This window comes from Calonectris borealis, chromosome 4 (assembly GCF_964195595.1).
Source record: "Calonectris borealis chromosome 4, bCalBor7.hap1.2, whole genome shotgun sequence".
NCBI classification, from domain to species: Eukaryota; Metazoa; Chordata; class Aves; order Procellariiformes; family Procellariidae; genus Calonectris; species Calonectris borealis.
The window spans coordinates 49,566,864-49,579,853 of NC_134315.1; the positions used below are offsets into that span (position 1 = coordinate 49,566,864).

The following is a 12,990-nucleotide window of genomic DNA, read 5'->3' on the forward strand; positions in this document are numbered from 1 at the left end:
GAACCATGTACCATGGTCATTATCGTTGCTTCATTTGTGCTCTGTTTTCAGTGTCAAAACAACAATGCAAACAGAACCACAGCGTGCATCAGGGTCTCGGTTAGGTATGCACCGGCACATGTATGTATCACCGTGACATTCACATTCACGGCTTGTTAGTACTGATTGTAGGAATTCAGGGTTGGTGTGATGAAAGCACTGGACATCATCTGTGACAAACACAACATTCAGTTCACACTACGCAGTGTGAAAGGTTAGTAAAGGAAGACAAAAAAAGAATATGCGTAGGAACAGAACCCTTAATTGTTGTACAAAGGTACAGTCCTCTTAAAAGCAGTTTACCATGTGCAAGCAATGAGTCAGCTAACACAAGCCAAATCATCTTTCTGGGGTAGCCTGTTTAGCAGTGTGCCTAGCAAAAGCTAACAATAAACACAAATATTTTTCAACAAGTGAATGGAGGAAAGAAGCAGAAGAAAAAGAAGGTTCCTCACTTGGTTTTCTGAAACTTTATAAATAAAATTCATGTTAGCTTTCCAGAAATACTTAAAGATAATCTACCAGTCTGCGTGATTATATTTATGACATTCAGACACTAATATGTTACATGTGCGTCTCTACTGCAGGGGGAGTAAGTCTTCTAGCAAGGGGGGTATCCAAGCCCTTTTTCTTTGCAGCTTTAACGTGGAAGTTTATCAGGAGGAGCAGCAAGAAATGCTTGACCACTCCATCACCAGCCACTGCATCACACCTAAGCTGTCACAGCCAGCTGGCAGGACTCTCAGGAGACAGATGCAGTACAGATTTAGGCCCTATCACCACTAAAAATCTAACACAGGCCAAAAATGCTTGCTGATCTTTCACTGGCGGGTCCCTTTCAAACTGGTGCAGGGGCCCTGAAAGCATTACCTTACGAAGAGGACAGTGAGCCTCCAGAAAGACTCTTCCCAGCTGGGTCCTGGCACCACATCTGCACACAGTGGTAACAGATGGTGAGGAAGAGTCACGTTGAGCGTGAAGTGGAACTCCAAATCAGCAGCAGTCACCAGCGTAAGCTCCCGGATTACCCACGAAGATGTAAAGTCGGGAGTGAATCTGTCAGGAAAGTAGATGGAGCTGGTGTTATTTTTCCATTGTACAGCCAAATTCCATTTTCTGAAGTCACACTGATACCAAAAAATATAAAATAACTTCTGATTTAATAATATGAAAAAAAGACAATGAAATAAGTGACCACTGTCTGCTTATACTATACAGATGGCATCAGCACCTAACAGAGGTAAGACTTTGAGGTCATCTTCAAGCAGTAAAATATGTGTTTTTATTGTGACTCTTCACAACACTCTCATTACTGTGACTTGTTTTCCTTTTCTCAAGGAGGTGCACACGATCAACTCATGTTAACCAAAACACTCTTGACCAAAAGCACAGTTGTCAAGCGTACAGGCAGCATTACGTTGGAAAGGGCCAGGTACTAGGATAAGTCTAGAACAAGGCTGGAAAGATAGGGAAAGCAGAAGAAAACATCAGATTTATCTCTTCTCCCACTTATTTCCCTGACCCATACCATTATTCTACTTGACTGCCATGGGTACTGCTAGAAGGTATGACTTGCCTTTCCAAACAGTAGAGGCGATACTCGCTGTATACGAAATGGCAGTTACTGCAATACAGTAATATTAACTCTACTTATGTTTAACTCATGACTTGCACTCAACAGGATTTTAAAGAGAATCATTTTTAGACCGACTATGTGCAAGATTAGGAAAACATGACTAGATTGTGGTCAGGCTACTCGGAAGAAACTAAAGAAAAACAAACAATGAAAAAGAAAACAGTGCCAAAGCATTTCTTACTCGTTTGTGACAACTTTTTTGCTTTAATTTATTACTTCATAATGCACTGATAAAAGCATGTATGCTGCTTTTAAAAATGGAGTCTTATAAAGAAACATTATTATATTATCAATTTGTTAGTACTACCCTTACTGAAAAGGGGAAATGCTTATGAAATTTATATTCAAAGCTCACCAAATTTTGTGTGCAGGTGTGCTATTGGAATGTCTGTTACTGAAATTAATTATTTCAAATTTCCACTTAAGTTAATTTGTCAGCAAATCTGTCAGTGCTTACACAATGCTGATCTCTCGTGATGAGTTCTGAGCCAGGAAAAATTCCTGACAGTCTAACACTTCAAATCCATATCCTTGGCAACTGTAACCATTGATTTTCATTGATGAAATTGTGATAGGAAGGGGCCCAATATTCTCTACTTTGAAGTTCTTCGTAATGGATAGAATTTGCTTGCTGTCTTTCAGTTCTTAAAGGAGAAAAAAAAAAAATTATTATTTTACAGTGCTTAAAAACTATATTCTTAAGTTTATAAATAAATTGCTCTTTTTACTTTCAATCTAATTAAAAATTTAGAAGTGACCAACATTTTAATACAGACTCTTTTGCAGTAGTGTATTTACAGAATTTGTAACTATCCTCAGCCAGTGTTTTGAGAAAACAGAATCTACACCTGCCGTGACCAAGCTCTTCAGCTTTTTCTATTTCAACATTCTGTTTACTTAACATTACTGTACCGTATGGGTACCACTATGGAGTAACACAGCCAGCTACAAAATCAGAGACCCATTTCTTCTTACTCACGTCGTCTGCAGTCCATTAGTGTAGCTTCTGGCACCTTGAATCGAAGAGATCCTCCTGCACCAGGTAGTCTTCCCCCTACTTTAAGCAATTCTTTGGCCCCAAAGCCTTCTACATTGACCACGTCCAGAACAGTCAAGTTGTTTCTGCCATAATATAAAAATCAAGCAATCAGCCACTAAATCACAAATGAAGTTTGCAAAATCACGGCTTTGTTACCTAGGTGCCAATCCAAGACAACAGCGTTTCAGTAAGAGAATCACTGGCCACGCCTGGATAGGTTTCCAGGATAACTCCGGAACCAGTCACCAGTGAACTTCACACGGTGAAGGAACAAGCTTTGTGATCACTGCCACTGGATTACAACAGTGCCACCTGGTAAAAATGGTTGCTTCTTCCATAAACTCTCTTGTCCTCCAGAGGTAACCAATGTGTGGCTGCAAATCAGACTCACTGTATACTTAAATCCTATCATTATGGAGTTAAGTTGAAAATAGCAAAGCCACCCAATGTGCTGCTCTGTTAATTCAAAATTGCTTCCGTACATTCATATGCATTTTATGACCCACTGATCACATATCAAGGAAAAAAAAAAGATAGGATCAACTAAAGTTCTACTATGACCTAGACATAAGGCACAAAGATCCTTTAAGCAATTTTTATTAAACTGGATGTATTCTGACTTTCAAATTTTCACCATTTGTCTTTGCTCCAAGATTTGGCAAATTCATTTTTACATTGAGTTGTTTGAGTCTCACTTACAAGGGAAACCAGGCTTACCTGATTAAAATAAGGGAAGCTACTCTTTTGTAGTCAACTGGTGTAAAAATTACACCAACTTTCCTGGTTTCCAGTGGCTGTAAACTTAACCGAAGCAGCTCAGAACTGCATTTCTTGTTGATGAGATCCTCTTGATGTGCATTCTGTTAGACAAAAATGCACTACTTATTCACAGAAAACATGTCTGTATAAAGATCTCAATAAGAAAGCACTACATCTTTACTTAGCACCACATAAGATATTTTTGGCAAGGTGCAGTAACTGCTAACTAACTTGTTATACAAAAGTCTTTCAATCTGACAACATAAAATATCAGATAAGATTGTTTATTTGAGCAAAAGTTCATATTACTGCACTTATTACTATGAGGAATGTATTACTTCATTTTTTAAAACAGCTTTTATTTGCTCAGATGGAAAAGAAATTATACAGTGTCTTTCATATTCAAGGAATCCTGAAACACTTCAGAACACAATGAGAACTGATAGTATACTGATTGCACAGGAAAATGCGGCAACCATTATACCCTCAGCGTAAGACTTGCAACTTGATTCAAGTGAGAAAGGGACTGGTGGCAAATACGTTGATCATTTGAGTCACTGGAAACAAGCCAAAGTGAACTCCCTACCATATTAATTGAAGGCCAGAACTATCAGAAGTTCACTGAGTCTGGCAATAATGTAAATTTTGTTGGGGGGTGGGCGGGATGGAGGATACTGCTGTTTATTCTTTTCCCATTAGAAAAAAATGAAAATTGCCCTAAAACTTTCTATTCCAGAACTCGGGGGTCTCCTCTTACAAAAGGGTGATCAGACACCGATAGCAGTCAAAACAACCATAAACATTACAAAATGGGTTCTTGCTTGGTTGTTTTTCAATTCATGGCTGTTGTACTAATGGCTTTTCTGATCTTTTCCAGTCCAAAATGTTTTTATTCTTAGTCTATTTTATGAAAAAGAGATATACAAAAAAGTTTCAGAACTTGCATTCAACAGTCAATATTTATCAAAAGCAAAACACGTATGGCATTTGCAAACTTCACCTTGTCACTCCCTACAAACAAAGATATGCATGCATTCAAATGTGAGGCTAACAATTCGTTACACATGTATATAAATTGATTAAGGAAAGGATGATAGATTTAAAAATGTAAATATTAACAACTAGTGATTTGGTTAACAAGCCAAGATCTGTCTCACACGTGCTGAATACCTATCTAAGCATACATGTTCCTCCTAGCTCTTCAAGTCTCTAATGAAAAACAGATATTACACACACTGGTGTAAAGATCTACTGTTATTTTTTCCATTTGGTCAAGAGTATGGTGTACAGGACTCCGTGGAAACTCAGTCCTATCCATGTACCAGTGGAACTACCTTCTCTTTTTCAGTTGTGCCTACAGGCTAGGAATTATGAACTGCTGTCTCCACTCTTTTACAACAACTCTTACAATTGTTGCCAGAAAGGAAAGGTCAGCTTTGATTAGTGTAGCAAACAGTCTTTTCTTTTTGTAAGGTACCAATCTTTCATTAAGGTCTTAAAGCATGCGTGCAGAAACGCGCATCTACATAGGACATTAAAGATGGGGCTGCAGCATGCCCAAACAGCAAGGAAAATATGTTAATTCCAGGCTTTTGCGCAAAGTCTAGAAGTCTAAGAAGAAATTCTCCAGGTACCCTGGACAGTACTCTGGTCATCAGAATATGCCAACATCCCTGATACGGCATCTTCTCTGTTTCTGTCATCCATGACACAACACCTCAGGATATAACCACAGCTCAGCACTGGTGTGACACAGTCAAGTGTTAAAAATGAGGCAATGGGAACCAGAGAGAACCATGACATTCCAACCTGAATCTGGGAGTTGCAATGAGACTGAGGTGAAGTGTAGAAATCCCGCCTTCTCCTCCCTTGAGCTATCAGACAGTATTTCCCCCTACTGAAAAGATTATCAGCTGGCTTCTGACATCACTGACTCAAAAGCCTGACACTTCATGGTCAACCTGGGGCTAAACGTGAAGTCCCAACACAGAATGGTAATGGTGGCCTCTTCAACACATACACACACACATGCAGACATGTGCACACTCCCTCCCTATAGTTGTTTTCAAAACAGACTCAAACTCTGAAAAAAAATTAACTGCAAAGATACAGGCCTGACAGACAATCAAGAAAACACTATTAACTTGCTTTAAATAGCACTTGGTAACAATTCAGACGTAGTGTAGCTAGAAAAAGCTTTTTCTAGCGTGTCAGACCACTTCTTCTATCAAGATAAGCTATCTTACCCTGTGAGCACATTCATCCATGAGCCTGAATTCAGTAGTTGTGAAATTAATAGCTTGCACATTTATGCCGAACCTAAATAAACCAAAACAAAAAATTAAGCACTTCAAACCTAGTCTGTCAGAACTACATTGACTTATTTTTACATGCTGGCATCTATTCTTAAATAAGAATACTTTTACAATTACATTTTGGCAGATATGAAATACGGTGGAAATGTGGGTCTGATTTCAATAGACTACACCACAGATCAGTTTTGTGTGGATTCCACACATTAGGAAAACAGACAAATGGCTGGGCATTTTAGATCTCTTGGCATATAATATTGCAAAAGATGACAATCAAGACATATAATTTCTAAGCCACACAAACACAGATGCCCCAAAGCTTTTTCTGCCCACATAACTGTTAAGAAATAATCATTATCAAATCTCAATAATTTACTCAAATATCCCTCTTTCTGCTCATGATTTGTTTGGGACAAATTCCTATTTCTTTCACATTCTTTGCAAATCAAATTCACTTCCAGCAGTTGATTATTTGCCTGACAGCAAATAATAAGCATTAAAAACAGACATAAGAAAACCAACAGGTAAAAATTTAGATTTTAGAGGACTAATGGACCTCCAGCCACTGAATTGGAAATTCACTTGTCACAACTTTTTATCGTATTAGCTTAAAAAGAACCAGTTAGTGGACGTGATTGCTGGAAAATGTAGAAGATCTGCAGAAAGAAAAGTGTGCAAATACAGAGAAAATGTAATTTCAAACCACTAGAAAGAGTCTATGCGGAAATTATATTTATTATGCAAACAGATGTAGTTATTAATGTGCATATATATATGCACATACACATATGCATGTAAAGCAACGAGGTTAAGGAAGCAATTACACAGGGATTCGGATCCCAAACAAGCAAGTTACACTTAAGCACCTGAGTAGTCCCATTGGCTCCAACCAAGCAAATAGTCCTACCAACTACACAGTTTGTCAAAGTAAAGGGGCTTATTTTGGTGAACTTCAGCCCACCTCACCATGCCCCTTTATACTGTTCATCTCACTCTTATCTAGATTTCTCATTAGATCTTCTCAGTTCTAAATCAGAAAGTTCAAAACCACGTAGAAACATTTGCTTAGCTGGCCCTAAACATTTACGGTGGGGTTCCTGGCTCTGGACCTGAATTTTTCTTCCTGGCTCCTGCTTCCTCTTCATCAACCAGGGTTTTTACCTAAGAAAAAGCTAAGAATAAAACTTTTTTCTGGTGGGAAGGTTCTGTTACCTTCCTCCTCACTGATCAGTCTACAGACTCTGTATACTTCCCAACCAGCCTTGCAGGGAGATGCATATCCCCAATTCTGCAAGTTGCTCCCCTCACCTGGGCAGCTTGCACAAGCTTGCACTACGCCTCAGATCTTAAAAGATGACCAATTATAGTTTATGGCTGGCAGACAAACTTGCTGAAAACATGCTCAATTTGGTTTTATCAATGATCAGGTACATTACAAAGTCATGCCTCATACAGGGAGCTGCTCTGAACATGACTGTATCTTCCAAAATGGGTCAGGAACATTGTCCCCACCTAAGTTACGCTTTGAAAACTTAAAACAAACAATAAGCAACAATCATAAGGCATGGCAAATAGCTCTTTTAAAAGGGAAAACTGTATCCTGAGCTAGATTACCATTTGTTGAGCAGACTCAGTGAAGCTTGGGGATCAGGGTAGTAAGAAAGAGGCAGAAGTTGCAACGTAACGGGGAAGGATGAAGGGTTTCTTAGTATGAAATATTTTACCTGAAGAGGGGAAAAGAAAAAGTTAAAAACTACATACTTGAGAACCGGAAAGTAAAATAATTCAGCACTGGTAACATGATCTGCATTTTCAAGGCTGCCTTAATGCAATATAATCATACGTGCACAAAACTGCATGGAACAGCAGGACATGTCACCACAATGTCATCATTTGCAAAAACGGCTTAGAGTGCATGAAGAACTGCATGTGCAAAAATACAGACCTCCCCCGCCCCCCAAACAACCCTTTCATTTGGATTTTGATTTACGCAGGTTTACGCAGGCAGACATGAACAAAGCTCTTCCACAGAAGAAGGTGAAGTTAGTGAGGTACCACCCTTTCTTACAGAAATCTGAGAGCAAGCGGGTTATACACATTACTATGACTGACAATTAAATGGCACAAATGGAATATTAAGGTAATTCACAATATATGCATATGAAATCTATGTCCATATGACTGGTTCTGGCCCAGGCTAGGTTAGTAGTGACCTAAAGCTGACAAACGAGAAAGAAACAACTGTCAGTGTGGTTGCAAGACACATAGCTCTGCTGATGTCTCAAGTGCTGTATCTCACACAAATGTTTTACACACTTCTGTTACATACGGCAGTGGCATGAGGAAAGCCATCCCAGAACCACATGCATCATTAATGACAGCACATCCTACCCCTAGTCCCTCGTTCAATTATTTTACCATAAGCATGTAACTTATACAATGATGCAAGGAAAGCTTTAACAAGCACGAACAACTGTTAGTTAAGACCTACACTGCTTTACTCCTATCCTTGCATTAAAATATTACAACTAGGTAGCTAGAGAACTTATCGAAGAGCCAAAGGGATACAAATCTGGTGTCTTAAATTAGACTTCAAAACACTGATCTACAAGCAGTACAAAAATGCTAAGCATCACCAAATACTAACCACAGACTTTGTTATTTAAACAAGCTAAACATCCATCAACTCAGAAAAAGCATAACAACAACCGTCCTTACCATACTACTTTTAACTGCTGTGGCACTGAAGTTGAGCGTAAGGCCAGGCTCTGTAGTCAACCGTGGCAAGAAAAAGGAAAAGAACTCCTCTTCAGGCTTCTTCTGGTGAATAAAGCGAACCGATCCTAAAATACTTCTCCTGCTTTATTGGCAAAACCAGAAGGCTTTGTTAATTTTATTTTTTTTTCTTTCAAACAAAGAACAAAAAAAAGATGATTTGCCAGGACCTATAATTACATCAACTAATCTTTCCTTGAAAGTGTTCTTCACAAAATAAAGCCCATAAAGCTGTAACCTAGTAGTAAAGAGTCAGTGTAGCTTATGTGCATCCCTTCAGTCTCCACTTTTCCACTTGCAACACAACTGTGGTTTTCACAGCTCTACCTCCTTATTCTGGAAAGGGGCCGATGTCACTGATGCACCATCTCTACAAGAATTGCTCGGAGTGACTGCTTCCTTCCCAACGTCCCCAGTATGCAGTATCCATTAGGCCAGGGACTAAAAACCTTAAAAGCTATTCAAAGACCCTGATCCTGAAAAGACTGCTATGCGTCTTGTTGATGAAGGACTCACGCAACTCCATAAATGATCTGGTAAAACATGCTTTGACTGCTTTCACACTGGGTAGCTGTGGTGGGTTATTACAGTCAGAACATTATTTACATTCTAAAGTTCGGGCATCTGAAACTTTACTTATGGCTGGCAATGCCTTGAAATGAAAGCTGGGGGTGTCTGGAGTGCTCTGAAACTCCAGGTGCTGCAAGATAACTAACTTAAGTGCAGGAAGGTCAAAAATGTTTGTTCTAATTAAGAATACTTCAGAACAGAAATACTCTTTCTTAAAACGCTATACTGGCTTGAATTAAGAACCTCAACAGATTCTGTACAGACCTGCAGGCTTCCCCACGTCTTATTTTTTGCCATCTTTCATAAAGTTCACTTGCAAGCTCAGAATCCACATTCCAGGCAGAACGGTCCAGAGAGAGACTCTTCTGCCAAAGCAGATTTGCTAAAACGATAACAGATTTTTCATATTTTACAGAGATAACATTTGCTCCTTCCACCAATCTACTTCTGAACATAAGTAATCAGTATCTGCAAATGGTCCTGACACAAAAATAAAAAAGGCAACCCACTTTTTCCCTTCAAAGCAAACATGTGTGAAGGTATATATATTATTGTCCATATCCGATTTACTTTAAGAAATACATCTGCAAAACCACAGTAATTCTATATACAAACAAGAGTATGGGTATTGCACAGGCTTTGTATGGTCTAGTAAGGCCTTTTTACTGTTGCTATTTCTAATGGATACCATTGAAAAGTCATTATGTTATCAGTAGTCTTTACACAGAACTCTCCACTGATGCCAATAAAGTATCAAGATTATATACTATTCTCTACATAGTGGTACAAAATTATAATATCACAGCACAGCAGGGAGCAAAACAAATCCCACTGTTTGGCAGAAATGGTGTTTTCATTTTAGCTTCTCTTTTCAAGGAGCTGACAATTTTCTCAAATTCTTCTTAAGATAAAACTGCAAGGCTTTACCGTCAGTCTAAAGATTAATGCCTTTTAGAAAGACTCATATTGGTTCAAGCATTTTCACATAGCAGAAAGGAGTTAGAAAAGCAAATTTATTTTGAAAGAAAACAAAAATGGCTTATTTTGAAAGTACATGTACTTTATTTTACAATCCTTAGTGTTTAAAGTAACCAACTGAGATTGATGACGACTGGAATAATCCAGCTACAAGTTCTTTAGGTCAGTATTTTCAGACTTGTGCGTTAGACTTCTCTATTTAACAGGTACCGGTATTCTAAATTAGAAGGCAGAATACCTGTATGTAAAGATCTGATTATGTGTATTATTAGAATGGAAAGAAAGTAAGCAACGAGGACTTACTTGTATCAGCAATATTCCTTCATATAGATAAAAAAAAAAAAACACGCAAAAACCAAACACTTGCTTCTACGATATGTACCTAAGTGTACATGTGTATCAGTAATTCTTCAAGCCACGCGTTTCCATATGTCATCTCAATTCTCCTTTTTACATCTGACTGACTACTATTGCCTTCTTCATATCCTTATACAAAACTACATTTTAGGAAAGCATCATCCTGAAAACACATTAAGGAGAGCACTCACTTAAGCTTTTAAAGCCTATGGTACCCAGTTGCCTACTGAAATTCCTTACTGAGCAGAAATTAAAAAAACCCCATTATTCTGAATCAGCTTCCATCAGACTCTATTCTTCAGGCAGTATCGTGTCCATGTAATACCTAACACTGTATTTTGGTAAATACCAACCAGGTACTTAAAACAGCTCCCAGCATTACAGTATCTGGAGTTAGATTCCTCAGTTCCAGAAAGAATGAGACCGCTTCTTTCTGTTTCACACGATGCAGCATTAAGGATGCTGTTTTATAAGCCTGATAAATGGTCTTTTGCAGAAATCTATGAAATTATTGCTGTGAGAAACAGATAATGAGAAGGCCTTCCAATTTAACTCTGGCTAAAGGCAGGATATTGGTCAACATTTGTTTTTTGTTTTTCATTAAAGACTTCCAAGGATCTGGACCCAGATTTCTGCACATTTTCTAATCACTTTGAGCTGACAGCTTTATTATTCTAGCTCCACATCTCCAGAGAACGTGCATATGAAGAAAGCAAGCAGCAGTACACCACCAATGAGAACTTAGAGAGTCTTAAATATTAAGTTCAAAAAACATGTTGCAAGACAGAACAATAGCTTACCGCGTGCTGTGGCATTAGAGGTCTGAAACACTGCACAGTGTACTCAGTACAGGTTACTCAAAGCCATTTATATACTCCCAGAAAAGCGGATGTTTTTAAAAGACATAAAACTAAGTACTTGTATGAACAATCTCAATATTCTCATTACAAGTCCTGCTACATAAAATTAATTTTCTACAATAAAACTACTGTCAGATGCCTAAAAAAAACCAAGACGAGCCTACCTGAATCAGACTTTCCCAAGTAACACTGAACATCACAGTGGGCCATGGCTTCAAAATGAAGATTTCCCTGCTGGAAAAACAAAACAAAAACTACAACTGACCATATGACGAACAACAGGACAAATTCCAGTTTCTCAGTGCATAACTTGGATGAGTCAAAGAGAATTGAGGTTGAGAGAACTGTAATTCCATTGCTGTTTAACTCTGGGGGCTTAACTTCTCAAGCTACACAATGGTTTCACAGAGTGGTCTAGTACTGAGTTTTTCTTTCAGGACTAAGGGACAGATTTCTGGCCTAAGAAAGAGGCTGCTGCAGTCTGGTTTGCAGTGCATAATAATCATTCAACACAACCGAATACGATACCTTGGACACAGTGGAATATATCTGCAGAGGTATTTCAAACATCACTCCCACATTTGTGGCCAAACAAATACTAGAAAGCACATTTGTTACAGTGTCTTTCACACTGAGTTTCAAAGAAAATACATTCCAGCAGCCAGGAGGTAGAGTCAAAGGTTCAGCAAAGTTCAGAATCTAGAAAGAATCAAACGACAATTGAATGAAAATTGGTACAGTATTTTTGGTGCAAGTGGTACTTTGAAGAATGTAAACTTTCTCTTCCTTCGTGTTTTTGCTGTTATTACACACACATATGTGCCCATAACTGATCCATGCAGTGCACATATGTAAATCTCCTATCTAAATATACGAAGAGCCAATTAGATTCCCAGATCATGTGCGTATTCATAAACCAGATTTGTCTGGTTTGAATCAAGCAATTGCGCGAGTAAATTATTGGCTTCGCCTTCTAAACTTCAAAGCTCATCTATGTACTAAAGACTTCCATTACAGCCTATGAAGAAATGCTGAATCCTATAGAGCACAAACAACACATGCAACAATTCTGAGAACAGAGCCATGGTCTATAATTTGATGCATCTGTAGCTGCAACTCAAATGAAAGAACAGTTGCTAATAAACAATACAAAAACAAGCTGGACAGTGAATAATGCCTATTGAGAGAGTAAGCTCTTTAGGACCTAACCGTTACAGGCACACATATACCTTTATTTTTAACTGATTTCAACCAGATCTGAGAGCACCGAGTTCTTCAAAGAATCTATTTCGTATGTCAAAGGACCATATCCTTAAATCAAGGACAAAACATTGTATGAAGCAGAAATAAAGCTTACCTTTAAAACGTTCTTCATTTCTCTGACTATGAAGACTTCATTCAGTTCAATGCTGAAGTCAAAATTGTTTGTAAACCATATGGACCAAAATCCTGAAGTATTATGATGTGGTTCTATATGAAACAATGCTGCAGAAGGATCTACGTCAAAGTACCTGCAAGTAAATACAGAAGAAAAATAAATACATCTGCAATTGTCCTTGAGCACACACATAAGCAGTTCACACAAGAGAAGATAACTGCAGTATTCTTGCATAATGAGGCTCTTTTAAGGTTTTAAGGAGAAAGAACAAAATTATTTCCTCTGGA

General features: G+C 38.2%; 1 protein-coding gene across 16 annotated transcripts in view; it reads right to left on the reverse strand.

Annotated features, from left to right (window-relative positions):
• Positions 1–12,990, reverse strand: part of TMEM131L (transmembrane 131 like) — an 83,064-nt gene that overhangs the window by 17,051 nt on the left and 53,023 nt on the right. For 13 of the 16 annotated variants that reach the window (XR_012673537.1, XR_012673538.1, XR_012673539.1 and 10 more), the window contains 11 exons: positions 12,683–12,836; positions 11,854–12,024; positions 11,490–11,559; positions 9,395–9,512; positions 8,504–8,645; positions 7,400–7,509; positions 5,720–5,792; positions 3,432–3,574; positions 2,655–2,797; positions 2,133–2,319; positions 910–1,095 (listed from right to left, as the gene is read on the reverse strand). Coding sequence is in view for 13 of the 16 variants with exons in the window: in XM_075149458.1 (XP_075005559.1) it covers positions 910–1,095; positions 2,133–2,319; positions 2,655–2,797; positions 3,432–3,574; positions 5,720–5,792; positions 7,400–7,509; positions 8,504–8,645; positions 9,395–9,512; positions 11,490–11,559; positions 11,854–12,024; positions 12,683–12,836 (1,497 nt within the window). In the remaining 3 variants the exon portion in view is untranslated. The remainder of the gene's footprint in view (positions 1–909; positions 1,096–2,132; positions 2,320–2,654; positions 2,798–3,431; positions 3,575–5,719; positions 5,793–7,399; positions 7,510–8,503; positions 8,646–9,394; positions 9,513–11,489; positions 11,560–11,853; positions 12,025–12,682; positions 12,837–12,990) is intronic. The other 3 variants (XM_075149462.1, XM_075149460.1, XM_075149459.1) reach the window with 2 other exon arrangements.